This window comes from Columba livia, chromosome 1 (assembly GCF_036013475.1).
Source record: "Columba livia isolate bColLiv1 breed racing homer chromosome 1, bColLiv1.pat.W.v2, whole genome shotgun sequence".
In the NCBI taxonomy this organism is placed as follows: domain Eukaryota; kingdom Metazoa; phylum Chordata; class Aves; order Columbiformes; family Columbidae; genus Columba; species Columba livia.
The window spans coordinates 18550919-18570568 of NC_088602.1; the positions used below are offsets into that span (position 1 = coordinate 18550919).

Genomic DNA, 19650 nt, shown 5'->3' on the forward strand with positions numbered 1-19650 from the left:
AGCGTGGACATGGATTAGCCTTGCTGGTTTTTTATTATTGGGGGGACATGTTCACAAGAGACTGGATATGTGCTTTGTATAGATGTAGGCAAGGTAGAGGTGTTTTTTAGGTAATGTTTTCCTTTCCCCTGGGAGCATCCAAATCAATACCTCATTCACACTGTTTCACTCCTAAAGCTAAACCTGCCTAGTGATTTCTTAGAAACCACCATGATGGCAATGGTCTTCTCTTCAGAATTCTTCTTCCAAGGTCTTTCAAGGTGTCTACAAACGCAGCCTGGTTTAAGTAAAATGAAACTTCATTCTGCTTAACTTGTGTTATTAAATTCAACATAAGAATATGGAATTTGGTAATTTGTCGTTGCTGTCAGGATCCTGAAGACTCCTCCTCAGAAATACCTGGGAACACATTGATTAAATAATGTCTTGTAATAACCAAAATACTAGACATCTGCTTTTATTCCAAATGGTCTTTAGGAGGGCAGAAGACACTAGCCTGCAAGCTGCTACATGAATTAAAAAGGTTGTCTAAAGAGTTTTAGCACCGTCTACACTAGTTAATGAGAGGGTGAGAGAATGAGCAAGAACACTGGGTTCCTGAGCATCCCCACAGCTTCTTACCTGCTGGCTGACTCGCTGCCTTTGATTTGGGCCCTAGAGACTGGCAACCAAGGTGGAGAAATAGGGATTGGTCCTTGGCACTGTTTTATTCACTAGTCTAGACACAGGTTCAGAATATGACCTTGTGCATGCGTGTCTTGTGAAAAGCCACAGTCTGTCTACTGTAGCAACTTGTTCAACTTTAATCTGCTTTTAATCCCTGGACTGTTAGTCCACTGTTTATATCTGTTAAAAATAATCTTATCCTGTTGGGTTTTGCAGTCTGTAAAATGTAGTGTAGGAGACTGTTCTTGAGACTTTCATTTGAGCATACTGACGAGACGAATGAAGCATTTCACTGTAGCATTTGTTACTTCTTTACTGGAACACTTCTTGCCATGCAATATTTAGTTGTTTCAAACTGTAGTTTCAACATAATCCTTCATTGTTGGAGTTCTAAAATTGAAAGGAGTTGGAATGATCAAGCTGTAGAAGCTGTCTCAAAATGTTTGCTAGTATTTATTCTTTCAAGAAGAAAAGGGACTTATCCTTAATTTTTTATTAGTTTAACAAGGGTATGAATTCAGTATTGGGATCCTTGCCAAGGGGGTCAGGAAAGGGTGCTCTGTCTTGTTAACAGTGTGACTACTCCAGAATAGCAGGATTCTATACAACTTGAAGATACGTTGTTCTTCTTTTCTTTAGTGTTGGATTGAAAACACAGCCTGAATCCAAATGCCCTGAGCTTCTTGCTAATTACTGTGACATGTTGCTAAGAAAAACACCACTAAGCAAAAAACTAACCTCTGAAGAAATTGAAGCAAAGCTTAAAGAAGTGGTACGTTTTTGCTTTCTACTTCCTGATTATTCTGACAAATGAATTTATTTACTTATGTGGGATGAGGCTTTGATCTTCAAAAAGTTATGTAAAAAAAGTTATGTAATGTGTAATAATAGGGAAAAGAGTTTATTATGCCACCAAGCGTGTGTGTTTAGATCTTGTAAACCATGGAGTGTTTCATGTCTCTGTTTCAGTTCACAAAACCAGTATGTTACATTAGTGCCTATATCAGACTGTAATGTATTACAGTAACTGATGTAAGTCTAGAAAATAATGCAGGAGACTTTTACATATGGTGTCAATGCCTTTTCTGATTTAAGAGAAAGTTCTCAATGGTTGACAAATGCAGCAGTTGGAGGTGTGGTGTTATCAAAGATTCATAGCTGATGGCTGTGATAGTATTAACACAGTTGCTTTAATGCAACATCAAGTAGCCTCTTCCTCCTTCGTAGTCTGCTGTGGCATTAGATCAGCATTCAAACACTTGTCTGACTGACAGTGCAAATAAATGTATTAAAATCTACTTTTTTGACAGCTTTTGGTACTTAAATATGTACAGAATAAAGATGTTTTCATGCGATATCACAAAGCTCACTTAACAAGACGCCTCATACTAGATATATCAGCTGATAGTGAAATTGAGGAGAATATGGTGGAATGGCTCAGAGTAAGTAGCCTGACATCTTTCTTTCTTTGGTTGTGCCTCTTGCTTGTGGTATGAATTCCCACTCTTGAACTTAGATATTCTTGCTTAGGTGAGTCCTGTCTTAAATTGCAGGCCACTCAGGACATCTTACACTTCTGTTTTATTGCAATATTTTGTGCAAGTAAAACAGTTTAGCTCTTTTCTAAGAGAAATGTTGATCCTAATAGTGGTAGTGATAGATTTTAAAATCTTTCACATATGATTGTCTGAAGGCTTTATATATTCCATATGCAAATGAGCAAAATGCAGTGTACTTATTGTTTAGGTATGTAAATAATGTGAGATGTGTTCTAATTGTGAAATGTTATGTAGAGAAGAATATTATTTGCATGCCTTAAGCATTCCTTCAAATCTCAGAATTCATTGATTCCGTAGTGCATGCGTACCTTCTTCAGCACTTGGATTTCTTTAAAAGAATCATCATATGCCTTTAAGGGATAACTACTGAGGATCTTTGCAAAAAACTGTGTATTGCATTGCAGATTAACTGTTATTGTAAGGTGTGTACCTGTGTACTTTAATGGTCTTCATTTTTTGAGTTTCCTATTTAAAAAACAAAAAAGTTTTGTGTTCATAGCCGTCTGTGTCATAGTTTAGCATTCTGTTTGTTTATGCAGGAAGTAGGAATGCCAGCAGACTATGTAAACAAGCTGGCTAGGATGTTCCAGGATATCAAAGTGTCTGAAGACTTGAACCAGGCCTTCAAAGAAATGCACAAAAATAATAAACTTGCTTTACCAGGTATTGTTTTCAAATGATTAGCTGTTTTTCATTTCTCTTAGTGAAAAATAATTCTGTTGAATCTTGAGTTGAAAGTTGTATGGACTGCAGGTTGAACATAGTCTTCAGGGCATTGTTGCTACTACACTGGAAGTGTGTGTAGCTTCTACTTTCTCTTACAACTGACACCAGAGCTATGTCATTCTTTAAGTTATTGTGAGTTTTCATTATGAGCAATCTTGTACATACAGACTCCCTACTCTTGTAGTTAAATTCCAAGCAGGGGCTTGAATTGGTATCAACCAGGTGAATGCCTGAACTACCTGTTTCTTCTATGCCCTCATCATTCTTCGTGAGTGCCTCCTGCTGTGCTCCTCTGTCTGCCAGCAGGAGAGCCTCATGCATACTATGAAGAGCTTAAATCCCATTTCTGAAATTAGATTTTACTGATGAGAGAGGCTGAGAAACATCCAGTTTTGGACCTGCTACTGCTGAAAACCCTCGAGTGGTGCTTACAAGCATCAGCTCTAAAGCTGCACGAGGGCTTAAGGAGCTCTGCGGAGGCAAGCTGAAAAAACCAGAGATTTCAATCAGTGTTGCTGGCAGAAAGCCAGTGGTGTAGAGTACCGTAATGTTTAAGTAGGTAGACACCCTGCTACTTTCTGAAAATTCAGTCCTCCAGAAATGTATTCAGAGGAGGAAAAAAAAATGCATTTTGTTTATCTGTCTGTTGTACCTGGAGGTTCATAGAATCCAATATTGTCTTACAGCTGACTCTGTGAATATTAAAATTTTAAATGCTGGCGCCTGGTCACGAAGTTCTGAAAAAGTGTTTGTCTCGCTGCCCACGGAACTAGAAGATCTCATCCCAGAAGTCGAAGAGTTCTATAAAAAGAATCACAGTGGTAGAAAACTGCACTGGCACCACCTCATGTCCAATGGAATTGTAAGCGTATAGTTTTCAGTGTACCAGTCTCAACGACTGTACTTTCTCTGTATTTATAATAGTAAGAAAGTTTGTGATTCAGAAAGGCTTGTAAGTAAAATTGTCATTCTGTTCACAGATAACATTTAAGAATGAGGTTGGCCAGTATGACTTGGAGGTAACAACCTTTCAGCTTGCTGTGCTGTTTGCATGGAACCAAAGACCCAGAGAGAAGATCAGCTTTGAAAATCTTAAACTGGCAACTGAACTCCCTGATGCAGAACTTAGGAGGACTTTATGGGTATTTCCCTTTCTCTTGAAAGAGATTTCTTCTTGATTTTTGTACTTCAAAATACTGGATTAGTATTCTTACAGCACTGTCAGATAACACTTTGAAATGTGAATGGCTTTCTTGCTAATTAATCAGTTGTAATGCTGGCTCTGTGCACTACTCTTGAGCACACACAACCTTTGCATTAACATGTTCTCTCTGCCCAGTATTGTGTAACTTAAGCTTTTGGAAACAGCAAGACCTTTTTGACCATGTGCTGCCTAAACACACAGTTATGATTGTGGTTTGTGGAGTGGGACTGGTCTAATTCTAGGCAATCAGTGGCACCCGGTAAATATATGTCGCTTAAAAATAACTTCAGTTTGCTCCAGCAGACTTTTAATTATTTAGCTCAAGAATAAAGAGAGAAATCGTGTAAATCAGACTTAACACTGCTTCCATAGCCATGAGTTTGTGCGGTTTACTTCTTTGTATGATTTTACTTGTGCTGCCCCATTTCAGAAGGAGATTTGGTAAACTGTGCCCCCTCTTTGTTTTTACTAGTATCTTTGTGTTGCCTCTAGCAGCTCCAAACAAGGCTATGTGTTTCCCTCGCTACAGTCTGCACAGCAGTGAACTATGTTCTTAAAAAGTAATTGTTTCCATTTAGAAAGTCTGGTGTTTTATTTTCATTCTTTCCCCTCCCCTTTTCTCTGTAGTCTCTTGTAGCATTTCCAAAGCTGAAACGTCAGGTTTTATTGTATGAACCTCAAGTCAATTCACCCAAAGACTTTACAGAAGGAACCCTCTTCTCGGTGAACCAGGAGTTCAGTTTAATGTAAGATGATGTTTGAAAAGTAAAATAACAATGTACTATTTTATAATTAAAGGAATTCACTTTAAGTTAACCTTCATCCTTAAGAGTTTTCAAGGTTCAGCTAGACACATGCTTTGCTGCCCTCTCCTCGCTTAATTTTGGCAATAGTGATGCTTCAGGTAGGTGGTTGGGCTAGATGACCTCCAGCAGCCCCTTCAGACAAATGTTTCTATGATTCTGATTTCTGTGAAATTAAATTTCGTAAACATAGAGGTGAGGTGCAAAATTGGAGGCTTCGCTGTCTTCCTGTTGCTAATAAGCCTATGAAATTTTACATGGGAGGGAACAGCATGTAAGCAGAGCACTGGTGCTGTATTGATTATTACACACAGAGTTTCAAAAATAGCGTGATAAGTTAAAAAAGGAAGTGCAAATGCTTAATAATACGGTATACTGTCAAAAGCTGGGGTTTTTGGCATGGCTTTCACCAGAGAGTGTCTGTATTGAAGTGAGAACTGCAGCACTCTTTCACTGGTGCTTTGAAAACCATCAGAGCATAAGATACTATAAAGAGATAATATCTAAATCATATATACTACATTCAGCATGTTTTACTTTGGGTTTTGCCTCCCTCTGTTACCAATGATTATGATTAGAACTTGCTGCTTGCTGGCAACCTCAGATTCAGGGCCTCATTCTCAGTAGCAGCTGCATATTTGGATTTGTGAAGAGTGAGAGGTGATGACTCTGCTCTCTTGGGGCTTCATTTCTTGCCCAGGGCCATGATGTTTGTTCCCGTCATCAGGATCATGAGCTTTGGGAAGCAAGAGGGCATGGCAGAAGAGACAGGCTGTACAGAAAGTTTGTGGGTAGCCACTGAAGAATGCCATCAGCTTTTTGCTGTCTTTGTTACAACAGCTGTTATTTGTCTTTTTTTTCTGCTAGACAGACAGTTCTGATGAAAATCAAGCTAGTCGCGTTTCCTGAACTTTGTTGTAAAAACTTCCTCTAAAGAACCCTAGGCTTATATCGTTAAACTGAAATATATTTCTCTGGAACTTTAGTCTTTAAAATAGTACTGGTGATTTTTCAACTTTGGACACTGTCAGTTTCATCTGATGGATTTTTTTTTTAACTGATGCTAGTACATTCAGGTTTATTGTGCGGAGACATTGACGTTGACGTTTGATTTGTCAGCCAGGTATCTGATTCTATGATGCTGTCTCACTACTGCCATGCTAATAGCCTGTAAATATCTGATATGTGATGGTACTCCTTGCTGCTGTCACTTGAGTTTAATAGGAATTCCTTAATTGAAAATGCATTTTGTGCTTATTTTCATACAATACAACTTTTTCAGAAAAAACGCTAAAGTTCAAAAAAGGGGCAAGATAAATTTGATTGGTCGATTGCAACTTACTACAGAGAGAATGCGGGAAGAGGAAAATGAAGGAATAGTCCAGCTAAGAATATTACGAACCCAGGCAAGTAAACTGCCAGAGGAATATACAATCACCCCATTTCTTCTGTTGTATTAAGCACTGCTGCTTGCTGCCCACATTTGGGTGTTGATGTATGGAATGAACTCTTTTGAATCCCATTGGAACTTAATTTTGCTATTTGGCTTGGATTCTTTGTGAATACCGGGTTTTGCGTGTGTGTGTATGTGTGCTTGTAGTTATCAGCCTCCTGTTCTGAAATACCACGTCACCGGTTTTAAAGAGGACAAAGCAGTTCGTAAGCATGTGGTGAAGACATGACAGTGTGGTGGCAGCAGACAGTAAAGTTGACTGACTTGAGCCACCGACATGAACAAACAGTATTGTTGATCTTGAGATCGCTCCAGCTGTGCTGTATAAAGAGAGTCATCTCAGAGGTGGATCACGCTTTAGTAATAGCAGTATGACCTGTCAAGAGGCCTTGTCTTTAGAGGGGAAGTTTTTGAGTACATCTTGGATGTACAAACTGCCGCTTCTGGCTTTGCGGTTGGTTGTCCTTCAGTCAGGTACTCAAGTCAGATCTTCGCAGCTGACAGTTCTAAAACAATAAAAAATAAAAATGGGGGGCATCAGAGATCATTACCTACAATGGAATCTCAAAAATCCCATTTTACCTTCAGGTCTCTTCTATAAGTCAGACTAGATTCCAGGCCACGCACATTGTGAATTTTACCATCTGGCTTGACATCTTGGCCGTACTGGCAGCAAAAGGATTAGTGCCTGGTTGTATTTATGAAATGAGAACTCCTTGTGAGTTCCAGTTTGACGTTAAGCTTGCATTTCATGAGGTATTCACAAGGTATATCACAAGTCACCCTGGAAGTGGTGACTTCGGCTCAGAGTGAATGAACTTTAGGTTTTAGTGCGTAATTAACACTGAAGATAGAAGATTTAACTGCAGATGCTCCTTTGACCAGACTTGTCTTACATCTCTTGCCATCTGGTCAATGTTCCGTTCTTTTCCTTTGTCAGCTTCTTCGTAAAAGCAATTCAATATCTACTTAGGCTAAGAAATGCAACATATGTCTGATTCTTGAGGAAAAAAAAAATTAGATTTCCTTGCTGTCTTGCCTTACCAGGAGCCCCCTATTAATGCTGTGTTCACTCTGTCACCTCACCCAGACATTTCAAAAAAATCTTTCTGTTTCTTTCTTTTCCCCCCCCAGGAGGCAATCATCCAAATAATGAAAATGCGGAAGAAAATTACTAATGCCCAACTTCAGACTGAACTAGTAGAAATATTGAAAAACATGTTCTTGCCACAAAAGAAAATGATAAAAGAGCAAATTGAATGGCTTATAGAGCACAAATATATCAGAAGAGATGAGTCGGATATCAACACCTTCATATATATGGCGTAGCTCGAGGACTCTGCGGGATGCTGAGAACATCAATGGAAGGGTGCTTGGACAGACAGCTACACCAGTTTGTGCTGCAGAAGAACTTGTTTTGACTTTCGTTACATATTAAAATCCCTGCCTTACCGTACAGAGGACTATATTTTGCCAATCTCATCCAGCTAGCATGATGGCATTCCCTTCATGTTGCACACTTTTAACAGCATGCTGTTTTGTGGGAAACTTGCATTCATGAAGAGCCCATTGTGAACTTTTTAAAGTAGATTTGATTTATACCCACCAGGAAGAATACAAGTTTGGGTTTTTAGATGACCAGTACTTGCACAAGGAAAAAATATTCAAATATTCATGCACTGAGGAACTGCTATTAGTTTTGTTTTGGGTTTGGTTGTTTTGTTTTGGTTTTTTAAATGCAATTAGGACTAGAAGTAGCACTTTCACTTTTGTGTTTTGGATCAACAGAGTAATGTACTGTCCGCCTTTGATCCTTTTTAGGTAATAACATTTGAGAGACACAAACACATGCATCACAACTCTTATGTATTTGTTACAGTTAAAACCTGTTGACTAGAGCAGTGCTTCAATCTAGTAACTGGATTTTAGTAATTGACACATAAGTGACATAAAAGTAATTCCAAGTCACGGGTGATATTTTTCCTTAAGCAGGAGATCGTTGGTTTTGGATGGTTTGCTCTAAACAAGTGGATATGCGTTATTTGTTACCTTACTTGGGCGGGTGATTTGCTAAAATCCTTTTTGAGAAGGTAAAGTTTTCTTGAATGATGCTTCATTCTAAATGCAGTTTTCATGGGTGGGTCTCTTATACCAAACAGAAATATTAAGTGTATTTCCTTGTACATTTAATATTTGTATTCTGAATAGTTGACCATATATATCTGAATGCATTAAAGAGTAATTGATGCACAACTCCCCCAGAAAGAAAATAACACTTGAAGATCCCTGTACTAATTCTTCATTGGTAACTTTATATATACGTGCAAGGTTAACCCAATTGGACTGGTTTGTTGCTTAGAAGTCAATATCTCTATATGAAAAACAAACCCTCTGTTTTTTATTTTGAAACTGGCGGGGTAGGAAATACTATTCTAACGAAAATGGTAAAAAGCCAAGGAAAAATACTTTGTTTAGTGTATGCAGAGAGAGTGCCAAATACGCATCAGGAATTTCAACTTTTTCATGTTACCTCTTGTGTTTTCAATCATCTTAAGTAGTTGTTTGGCACTGCCTGTCCCTCTGCTGCTCTGAAATGTCCCATCATGTACTGGACTGATAACACGAATCACTGGAGCAGGGTGCCTGTCTTGGGATGAAAGGTAAGTTGTGCTTTACACAGTTCTGTATGAATACTCTTCTATAAATGGCAAGTGTGCGAATTTTTTTTTGTAATTAACCAGTTCAAGTATGACATCTAAAGGTCTCATCTTCTTTGATGGTTGAAAGGGGAAGAAGATACAATTAGTCGAAAAGGAGAACCTTCCAGTAAGTTAGAGGAGTTTTGCTTTCATATGGTTGCGGTACAGTATAAAGGAAGAGTGGTTTAAAAGCAAACTCTGCAAGAACGGCTGTTTGCACCCTCGAACAGGCTGCGTGCTCTGTTACTAACGGAAATGCCGATGTGACTGTCTGAGAACAGTGTGTACTTGGACATTTATTTGAGTAAGAAATTTTTGGTAGTGAGAGTTTCATGGACAAGAGATAGAGAGAAATTGCGACCTGGCCAATTACAATTGATTGAAATCCCACAGCTTACGTTACATGCTTTTATTGATACTCAAAAGCAGATGCTGTTTAAAATATTGCATCTTTTATGTTGGGCCTGCGGTGTTGCAATTCAGAATCAAAAGCAAGTGGTGCTCTGTGTAGTTAACCAGTAAAACTATTTGGACAGTAGAAAACAAAGTTCTAATAGAAAACTTTGTGCTGCAAGACTTTCAGTCTTTGTAACTTAAAAGTAATAAATGCTCACTTGGGATAACTGAGGGAAAACACGACAGTCTGAGCACACTATTTTCAACATTAAAAATTCCAGCCCTTAACCAGAGAAGAACAGGTGTGAAATTGTCGTGCAGAAAGAGCTGCTAAGGAGAGTAATGCTGATTTTGAAGCCATTGATTTAGAATTGAGAGAGATGTTTAAGAGACTGCATCTCAGATACAACTACTTAGAAAGCTCAAGTGTATGTGGAAAGCAACGGGTTGCTGAAAGCTAAGGAACCGCACATTCCCTCTGCTAATAAATATAAAATAACACAACCTCAGTGTTATCTAGCTATTTCTCAACACCCGGGATGCAGAAATATAATTTGTAATGTGGTAATGTGCCTATGACATGGTCATTTTTCTTTAAATATATATAGGAAATGGATGTCGGGTTTTTTATTAAATCTGAGACTCACACCAGCAAATTTGTTCAAGATGCAGAATCACGTTTAGCATCCTTCATCAGGTCACTTTCACCAATATGCACTTAAAACTAGTATCACCTGGGGCACAAAGAGACACCTGGGGTAAACTTCTTTTGGGGAGGGTAGAGTTCAGATCTAAATGAAAATGAACTAGTCTTCACTTGCAATATGGCAACAACGCACTTTTAAGGCTGCAATTTTTAGCTATGAATATGTATGTCCAAAGACCTACCTTAAAGAGGTGCTGCATCTGAAAAACACGTTGCCACACACACTGCCACGGTGAATAGCTATGGAATGAAATCTGGTGTAAAAGGGGGGGGAAATCACTCTTATTGGGTTTAATTTAGAAAAACTGTTAAATCTTTCTCTGTCCCAGCAACTTGATGAGGATCTCAGTTTCAATTCTGAAGTCTTCCATTTTCCTCTTCCCACAGTCGGTGTCCCTAGCTTCTAGTCTTACTCATCTATCTTTCGTTTGTTATGACTGTAACGCAATTACATTTCCAAAAGACAATGTGACTTTCTCGTCTTCACCTTTTTAAACTTAATGTTCTGAACATTCACATGTTGCATTTATTTGCATTGGGATGCCATTGTCCTGTAAAGTGCAAATTTTAAAAATACAATTGGCAAAAAGATTTGATAGTTTTACAGAAAGATTTGCTATCTTAAACTCAAACTGTTTTCTATTTTCATCTAAATGACCGGGATGCTATCTTTGTAATTCTTTGAGGTCATATTTGTGAAATAAACAATACATGAAAGCTTTCCTGTCATATACACTATATGTAGTCTGGAGTGTTGAGCAAACTTGAGTTCCTGAGTTGTAATATCTATCTACGTATGGTATTTACAATTTTGAATGTGTGCCACTACCAAGATAATAATGCTGTACAATTTTGAATGGTGGTAGTTTCTGTATGGCAGTCCAGCTGAACTATTTTGATGTACTGCTTAATTTTTGAATTTTATTTTTTAAGTTGTATAATTTATTTTCTTGCAAAATAAAAATGTAATATAAAAGACTACTCATTTAGCCAAGGTGCTTTGGTGTCTTCCCCTGCAAAATTTTTAAGTTGAATTCAGGTGCTGCTCCTGAAAAAATACCGCTGTATAAAGTTTGCTTGATTCTGAGGCCCAAAGTCTGTTACAATCTGAGTTATAATCTGAGAAGGGTGATTGTAATAGGAAATTCCCTTCTGAAAGGAACAGAGGGCCCAATATGCAGAGCTGACCCTCATCTTAGGGAAGTTTGTAGTCTACCTGGAGCCCGGATCAAGGATATCGCTAGAGAGCTCCCCAAACTGGTGCACCCGACAGACTACTACCCGCTGCTGGTCTTCCAGACAGATGGGGAGGAAGCTGCTTCCCGTAGTCTGAGGGGAATGAAGAACGATTTCAAGGTCTTGGGAAGGATGGTGAAAGACTCAGGGGCTCAAGTGATCTTCTCTTCACTCCTTCCATCTTCAAGGGACGATGTGGGATGGAATAGGAAAATTCAGTCTCTTAATGGTTGGCTCCAAGACTGGTGCTACAGGCAGGGCTTTGGATTTTTTGATAATGGTTGGTTTTATAAGACACCAGTCCAGACAGTGTCACGCGGGAAAGGTTTATCTCGCAGGGGCAAAAGGATGCTGGGGCAGGAATTAGCTGGGCTCATTTGGAGAGCTTTAAACTAGGCTCGAAGGGGGATGGGGTTGTAGCTGGGCTTGTCCCAGTGGGGCAGCATTCTAAAACTGATGAGGACCGGGTGGCCTCCTGTGCCTCTAGGGAGAAATTGGTGTGCTCAGTTCGCTCCCTGAAATGCCTGTACACCAATGCATGCAGCATGGGGAATAAGCAGGAGGAGTTAGAATCCTGTGTTTGGTTGGGAGATTATGATCTGGTGGCAATTACAGAAACATGGTGGGACAGTTCACATGACTGGAATGTGGTCATGGATGGCTATGCCCTTTTCAGGAAAGACAGGCCAGCCAGGCGTGGTGGTGGAGTTGCTCTCTATGTGAGAGAGCAACTACAACGTACTAAATTCTGCCCAGAAGTGGATGATGAGCGAGTTGAGAGTGTATGGGTCAGGATCAAGGGGCAGGCTGGCAGGGGTGACACTGTTGTGGGCGTCTGTTACAGGCCACCAGATCAGGCTGGGGAAGTTGATGAGGCCCTCTATGGGCAGTTGAGAGTGGCCTCACAGTCACAGGCCCTGGTTGTTGTGGGTGATTTTAACTTCCCTGATGTTTGCTGGAAGGACCATTCAGCCAGCCAGCCACGGTCCAGGAGATTCCTCCAAAGCATTGATGATAACTTCCTCATGCAGATGGTGGAGGAGCCAACTAGGAGAGGTGCACTGCTGGATCTCATTCTCACTAACAAGGAGGGTCTGGTCAAAGCAGTAAAGGTTGAGGGCTGCCTGGGTTGCAGTGACCACGAGATGGTGGAGTTCAGCATCTTGTGTGGCAGGAACAGAATAGCAAGTAGAATTGCAACCCTGGACTTTAGCAGGGCTAACTTTGGCCTTCTCAAGCAATTGCTGGGGGAAATCCCATGGGCAAGACTGCTTGAAGGAAAAGGCGCCCAAGATAGCTGGATTGCATTCAGAGATTGCTTCTTCCACGCTCAGGATCAGAGCATCCCCACACGTAGGAAGTCAAGGAAGGGAGCCAGGAGGCCTGTGTGGTTGAATAGGGATCTGTTGGGTATGCTCAAGCAGAAGAGGAGAGTTTACAGGTCGTGGAAGCAGGGGCTGGCCACTTGGGAAGAATATAAGGCTGCTGTTAGAGGATGTAGGAAGGCAGCTAGGATAGCCAAGGCCTCCTTAGAATTACAGCTGGCGAGAGGGGTCAAGGACAGCAAAAAGAACTTTTTCAAATACATAGCAGATAAAACTAATACCAGAGGCAGTGTAGGCCCACTGATGAATGGGGTGGGTGCCCTGGTGGCAGAAGATACAGAGAAGGCAGAATTACTGAATGCCTTCTTTGTCTCTGTCTACTCTGCTGGAGGCTGTCCTGGGGAGCCCTGTACCCCTGAGACCCCGGATGAAGCCAGGTCAATGGAGGAGTTTGCTTTAGTTGATGAGGACTGGGTTAGGGAGCAATTAAATAGTCTGGACATCCATAAATCCATGGGTCCAGATGGGATGCATCCGCGGGTGCTGAGGGAGCTGGCTGAAGTCATTGCTAGACCACTCTCCATCATCTTTGCCAAGTCTTGGGAAACGGGGGAGGTGCCCGAGGACTGGAGGAAAGCAAATGTCACTCCAGTCTTCAAAAAGGGCAAGAAGGAGGACCCAAATAATTATAGACAGGTCAGCCTTACCTCTGTCCCTGGGAAAGTAATGGAACAGCTTATCCTTGGTGCCATCTCAAGGCATATCAAGGATAAGAGGGTTATTAGGGGCAGTCAGCATGGCTTCACCAAGGGTAAGTCGTGCTTGACCAACCTCATAGCCTTTTATGAGAATGTAACAAGGTGGATGGATGATGGCAGAGCGGTGGATGTGGTCTACCTTGACTTCAGTAAAGCCTTTGACACAGTCTCCCACAGCATCCTCACAGCTAAGTTGAGGAGGTGTGGTCTAGACAATAGAGTAGTGAGGTGGGTTGCAAACTGGCTTAAGGAGAGAAGCCAGAGAGTGGTAGTCAATGGTGCAGAGTCTAGTTGGAGGCCAGTATCTAGTGGAGTGCCTCAGGGGTCAGTGCTGGGGCCAATATTATTCAATATATTTATTAATGATTTAGACGAGGGAATAGAGTGTACTATGAGCAAGTCTGCTGATGACACCAAGCTGGGAGGGGTGGCTGACACGCCAGAAGGCTGTGCTGCCATCCAGAGACCTGGACAGGCTGGAGAGCTGGGCGGGGAATAACCTGATGAAATTTAACAAGGGCAAGTGTAGAGTCCTGCATCTGGGCAGGAACAACCCCAGGTTCCAGTATAGGTTGGGAAATTACATATTAGAGAGCAGTGTAGGGGAAAGGGACCTGGGGGTCCTGGTGGACAACAGGATGACCATGAGCCAGCACTGTGCCCTTGTGGCCAGGAAGGCCAATGGCATCCTGGGGTGTATTAGAAGGGGGGTGGTTAGTAGATCGAGAGAGGTCCTCCTTCCCCTCTACTCTGCCCTGGTGAGACCACATCTGGAATATTGTGTCCAGTTCTGGGCCCCTCAGTTCCAGAAGGACAGTGAACTGCTGGAGAGGGTCCAGCGTAGGGCAACAAAGATGATTAAGGGAGTGGAGCATCTCCCGTATGAAGAAAGGCTGAGGGAGCTGGGTCTCTTTAGTTTGGAGAAGAGGAGACTAAGAGGGGACCTTATTAATGTTTATAAATATATAAAGGGTGAGTGCCATGAGGATGGAGCCAGGCTCTTCTTGGTGGCAAACAATGATAGGACAAGGGGTAATGGGATCAAGCTGGAACACAAGAGGTTCCACTTAAATTTGAGAAAAAACTTCTTCTCAGTGAGGGTGACAGACACTGGAACAGGCTGCCCAGGGGGATTGTGGAGTCTCCTTCTCTGGAGACATTCAAAACCCGTCTGGACATGTTCCTGTGCGACCTCACCTAGGTGTTCCTGCTCCAGCAGGAGGATTGGACTAGATGATCTTTTGAGGTCCCTTCCAATCCCTAACATACTGTGATACTGTGATACTCACAAGAAGAAAAAAAAACAAGGGTAAAGATTTCCAGTCCTTCTCTTGTTACGATTTTTGAAGTACTTGAGGTAATTTGTAGAGCTATTTAGTCTTCCAAATTCTATTTAAAGATGAGCTTTAGTCTTTGAATTTAAATTTACCAAAGTCTGCCATGCCAAAGGTGGCTGGGGTGCCTGACTTTATGGCATTTTTCAAAAGGGTTATGTCTCTGTACCTTACTGGGATGTACTTGGATTGCTGAATGTTTTGGCTGAGTTGTCTCTGAAATGACTTGTAATTTTTAAGTGTCACTGAAAATTACTGGTGGTGTCATCAGATTGTTGGAAACTTCAGGTACCTGATCCTGCACTAATCACACAGTGGTATGGGAATGGTGGATTGCCTGAGAGGGTGATTTTAACGTGATGGTGTTTCTTCTCTGATTGTTCTTGCCTTTAAATGTTAATCTCTTTTTACATTTTGGCTCATTTGTTCTTGGAGTGCACTGGCTAGTATCAGTGTTGTGTGCTTTCTGGTGCATGCAAAGGTTACAGCTATTTCTGTGGAATAAGTAAATATTTTTGAGTGACCGTTCAGTGTGTACGGCAATTTTCAAACTGGCAGCTCTTGCAGGCAGAACTTTGATAGCAGCCTGCCATTATTGCCATACTTTTTTTCCTGTTAGGGCAAAGCGTAGTCTTTCACAACAATGGTTTTCCAGGTGGAGCTGTTCTCTAGAAAGAAACCAGGTACCACAGGAGTTGCTTGGCTGCATCTACTCCTACCAGCATAAATCGCAGTTTAGATAGAATCAGTAAGCTAAACATGAAAGGCTCCAAACCTGCTTCTTCTGATAAACTAAGAACTTGGATTGCTTTCTTGCTTTGCGTTGTGTGTAGGCATGGCTCCTGCATCTCATCCTCATTTATTCTGGTGATGGAGATTAACTCTGTAACTTCTGTTGGATGTTGTGCTCTGAGTCCTGCAGGTGACCTGAAACACCTGTAAGAGGGAGCGCTTGGGGAACACGTGGGCTGCTGCTCTCACCTGCTGATCTGGGGCACGGGCAAAGCAAGTCTTACTTCCCAAGCTAAGGAAGAGCAACACAGTGTGATTATTTTTAATGGTCTGAAAGACTGAAAACTGAAAATTAGTCACTTGGAAGTTAGCACATTATAGCTGTTCTTGGTGAGAAATTATGCTGAAAGAATTAAAGAAGGAAATGCACTGTGGTTTTCCTTCTGAATGCTTTTTTAAGACCACAGTCTTAATATGTATGTACAAGTCAGGATTTGCCATCTATTGCAGTCAATTATTTCTGCTAGTGAAGGCGCTAAGGAAATTACCGTGCCTCCTGCATTTTTTGCAGGAGGCAGTTGGAACTTAGCCCAAGCTGAGATAAATATGGAGGATTTATTGCCCCAAACCGGTACTCGAGATGTCAGTGAGCTCTCTGGCCTGGGTGACATTTGGCCATTGCTTCTGGATGAACGGAGTTGTGAAACATCTGCTGGTCCTGCTGTGTCACCTAGTGCTGCAACCAGCCACGGGGCCAGGGAGTGCCAGCAGCTTCTGACCAGGTTCCATACCAAAGGGTATGAAGGAATCCAAATTGCCACGTTGCTGGGGAAGCTACAGCGTAAGCTGGGAGAGAAGAATTCAAACGGGGATGTCACTGAGCTTTACAAAAGCAGAAAGGCAGAGAGCAAGGCAGAACTGTTTTCACGGAATCCTGTAACATCAGCAATAGGGCCACTTGATAAAACCAGCAGAAGATTGGTTTAAAATGCGAAAAGAGGACTGTTTTCCAGGGGATGCTGGGGATGCAGATCACACGTATCAGCAGCTTCAAAGAGGGTTAGACAAATTCAAGGGTGACAGGTAATAAAGGAAAACATGGCCCATCCAACATCACTAAGCAGTGAAGGTGGATGCTGGGGAAGTCTGGAGAAAATGCCCTGGCTCTTCTGCTCAGCCTCAAGCAGCGAATGCAGGGGGTGCTGCTCTCCCACGGTCCTTACGGAGCTCCTGAATTCTCCCAAACAGGAATTATCCTGGAAAACCCTAAAGCGCTCCTAGAGGAAAAGAGAAAACGAGTAAAGGGAGGCAGGGGATGAGCTACTAATTGACTAGAGGCAGCAACAACTGTAGTAGGGGCAGAAGGAAGATGTATGAGGATCACTGGACCAAGACCAAAGATTTAAAACATGGGGGAGCATCCAGCAGAGCCCCCTTGTCAGTGCCCACCATCTCCTGGAGGTGCCTGAGCAGCCCCTGGCCGCTGCCACCCCGAGAAGGACAAGGATCCTCGTGCAAAAGGGTCTCATCCCTCCTGCTCCAGTTCCCTCCTGCCAGTGGTGGGAATGGCCACTTGGCCAGCAGGGGTAAATACACAGGTGTGGGGGAAAGTGCAGCCCAAACTGCTGGAGAGGAACTCGTGCACAAGGGAATGCTGGCTGTGAGGGACTTTTGGTCTACCTGCTAAAGGCGGTCGTTCTGTATTTTTGATCCTGCATTAGAGGTTTGTATCCTGAAATATATTTATTAACTCTTGGGACAGGATGTTTCTCTTTTCCTCCTTTAGCTTCTCTGTGCACTGGAGGTCTTATGCAGCTCCAGACTAACTTTTATACTAGTGTTATTTCAAGAATATCTGTCATCTTGTTTCAAAACAAATAATTTTACTACAGTCCTATGTTGTATCTTCCAAATTTGCATAGAGTTAATGCTTACACTGTTGAAAACTGGTAAATTACCCAATATTCTTGCTTACCCTTTAGGCCTGGGATGAGACGCTGTGTGTGTTACAATAGTCACAATTCAGCAATGTCCTAGCCAGAAGACCATCATACATCAAGGAGTTAATGACCTACATATAGTTAAGCGGAGAAGATGCAGGTTATGTTGCAGCACAGGCCATGCTGTGCTATGGCCTGGGTACAGCTTGGCTTTCTGGCCTGTCCTGGGCTGCAGGTATCCCCGAGCACAGAAAATACTTGGCCAGCTAACCGTAACAAAGGAACCTATAGGAGCTCTCTTCTGGCAATTATACCCCCTGCATGTTGTCTTTATTTCAAAGCGAAGCAGTATGTTCTCCTGTGAACATCCTTTTGTTTGACAGTAGGAATGATGGCCAGAATTGTTTTCTCAGAAGATCCTACAAGATCTCTAAAGACCAAAATGCTGGGGAACCTCTCCACGGAAGGGATCTGCACCACAGCCGTGCCCCAGCTGGAGATGTGCCTGCTGCTGCACAGCTCGAGGTTCCCAGCGTCTGAAGGGAGGTAAGATCTTCTGCACTGTCTTCTTCCTTCTCACCTGAGCTCCAACAAAGGGCCTATTAGTCAGTATGTTTGGGAGTCCAAGTGCCTTTCTGGCTGCGATGATATGAACACTAGTCCTGGTGCATTGGCATGCAGTATCCCAGAAAAAAGGGCCTTATACTGCAGGAGTAAAGGCTCAGTTGAATAAGAGCTTTCCCTTTTTTGTTCTATATGTTTCTGGCATTATGCATTTCTGAAAAATATTCTCATCCAACCAAGCTGGATGTCTTTCCTATATGGTACAAATTTTCAGGGTGAAATTTTTGGTTCTTCCCAAGTCAATATTTGTCAGTTTCTGTGTGATCTCTAGTTTGTACTTGAAAACTCTGGGTCTAAATCAAAGGTCTAGACTAGATTGGTCAAACTCTAAAAACATCAGTTACTGACAGCCAAGCAAGCAAAAGAGTACAAATGCTTCCCACGTCTATGCCAGTCCCAATCAGCCTCTTGCCACGTGTCTGAAGAATCTTTAGACATATATAGAAAGCAATAAGTATTTTGCTTTTGAGAGCAAAGTGATATCTTCTCTCAAAGGGAAATGAATGTGGTATAGAACAGAAAATGAACTGGAGCAGATTTGATGAACGTTAGTATAACAATGTGAAGATAAAACAATGAAAAAAGTCAGTCAAGATAGCAAGTGGATAGTAACAAGTTGCTGAGGTACTCTTCCTTTCCAGATGCTATATCCAAAGTGTGCTTCTTGGCATTTGTTCCAGTTTGTGGTAGAGCGAATGGAAAGAAAGGTGCAAGTCAGTGGCGCCTTACCTGGCTTGTAGACATCGACTCGAGAGAACACAGTCGTGGGTGACTGTAACAGGAATTAAAAGCGGCTGAGGAGTAAGTAGGTAAGCATGACTGACCAGAAACAGGTAATTGCCCGTCCTAGAGAGTGTGCAGCAGCACAGCTCACACAGAACATCACCTTGTCTTCCGAGCCTGCTCTGTTGCAGTATAAAGCTCCAGGCGTTTTCTGGCCCAGCTGCGAGTGTGTTCGACAGAGTGGAGAGAGGCGGTGTCAGGCAGGCAGCTGTGGAGATTTAGCGACGGCCCCACCTGCACATCCCGGTCCGAGGCGCAGGGCGGGCTCTGGGAACAGCGGCCCCGGGGCTGGGCTGGGGGCGGCACCAGCCCTTCTGTGGAGGGGCGGCCGAGCCGGTTCTCAGACAGGTTTGAAGTCTGAGGTAACACTTTTAGATAGTCATGCCCAAGGCCGGACAAGAGGGAGTTCAAGGGGAACGCGGCTGCCGGCCGGTGTGAGAACAGGACGGAGCGGCAGCACAAGGGCTCGCCAGCCGCCAAGAGCCCCAGCTCAGAAACATTCTAGCACCTGCCTCCCCGCAGCGCTGGCAACCGCGCAGGGAATTTTTTTGACACGGGTTCCACACGCGGATAAACTTCTGTGTAGCTTTAGTGGGTTTACTTCAGCGCCACACCGTGAACCACCGAGCTCCCACGGCCGCGGAGCAGCGGCCTCACCGCCGCAGTACGGGCACCGCCCGCTGACGCTACGGCCCGCCTTCCAGCC

The 19650-nt window shown here is 42.5% G+C and overlaps 1 protein-coding gene and 1 long non-coding RNA gene across 3 annotated transcripts in view; one reads left to right on the forward strand and one right to left on the reverse strand.

Annotated features, from left to right (window-relative positions):
* Positions 1–11193, forward strand: part of CUL5 (cullin 5) — a 32730-nt gene extending 21537 nt beyond the window's left edge. Inside the window, exons 12-19 of one of the 2 annotated variants that reach the window (XM_065048914.1) lie at positions 1306–1438; positions 1977–2108; positions 2765–2888; positions 3638–3813; positions 3932–4093; positions 4783–4901; positions 6241–6364; positions 7546–11193. In XM_065048914.1, coding sequence (XP_064904986.1) covers positions 1306–1438; positions 1977–2108; positions 2765–2888; positions 3638–3813; positions 3932–4093; positions 4783–4901; positions 6241–6364; positions 7546–7740 — 1165 coding nt within the window. In that variant the 3' untranslated portion in view covers positions 7741–11193. The remainder of the gene's footprint in view (positions 1–1305; positions 1439–1976; positions 2109–2764; positions 2889–3637; positions 3814–3931; positions 4094–4782; positions 4902–6240; positions 6365–7545) is intronic. The other variant, XR_010469584.1, reaches the window with a different exon arrangement.
* On the reverse strand, positions 4873–19634 carry LOC135578225 (uncharacterized). Its single transcript, XR_010469601.1, has 2 exons — positions 18891–19634; positions 4873–6917 (listed from the first exon to the last, which is right to left on the reverse strand). It is a non-coding gene; the product is annotated as an uncharacterized LOC135578225 (long non-coding RNA).
* Between the last annotated feature and the right edge of the window lie 16 nt (positions 19635–19650).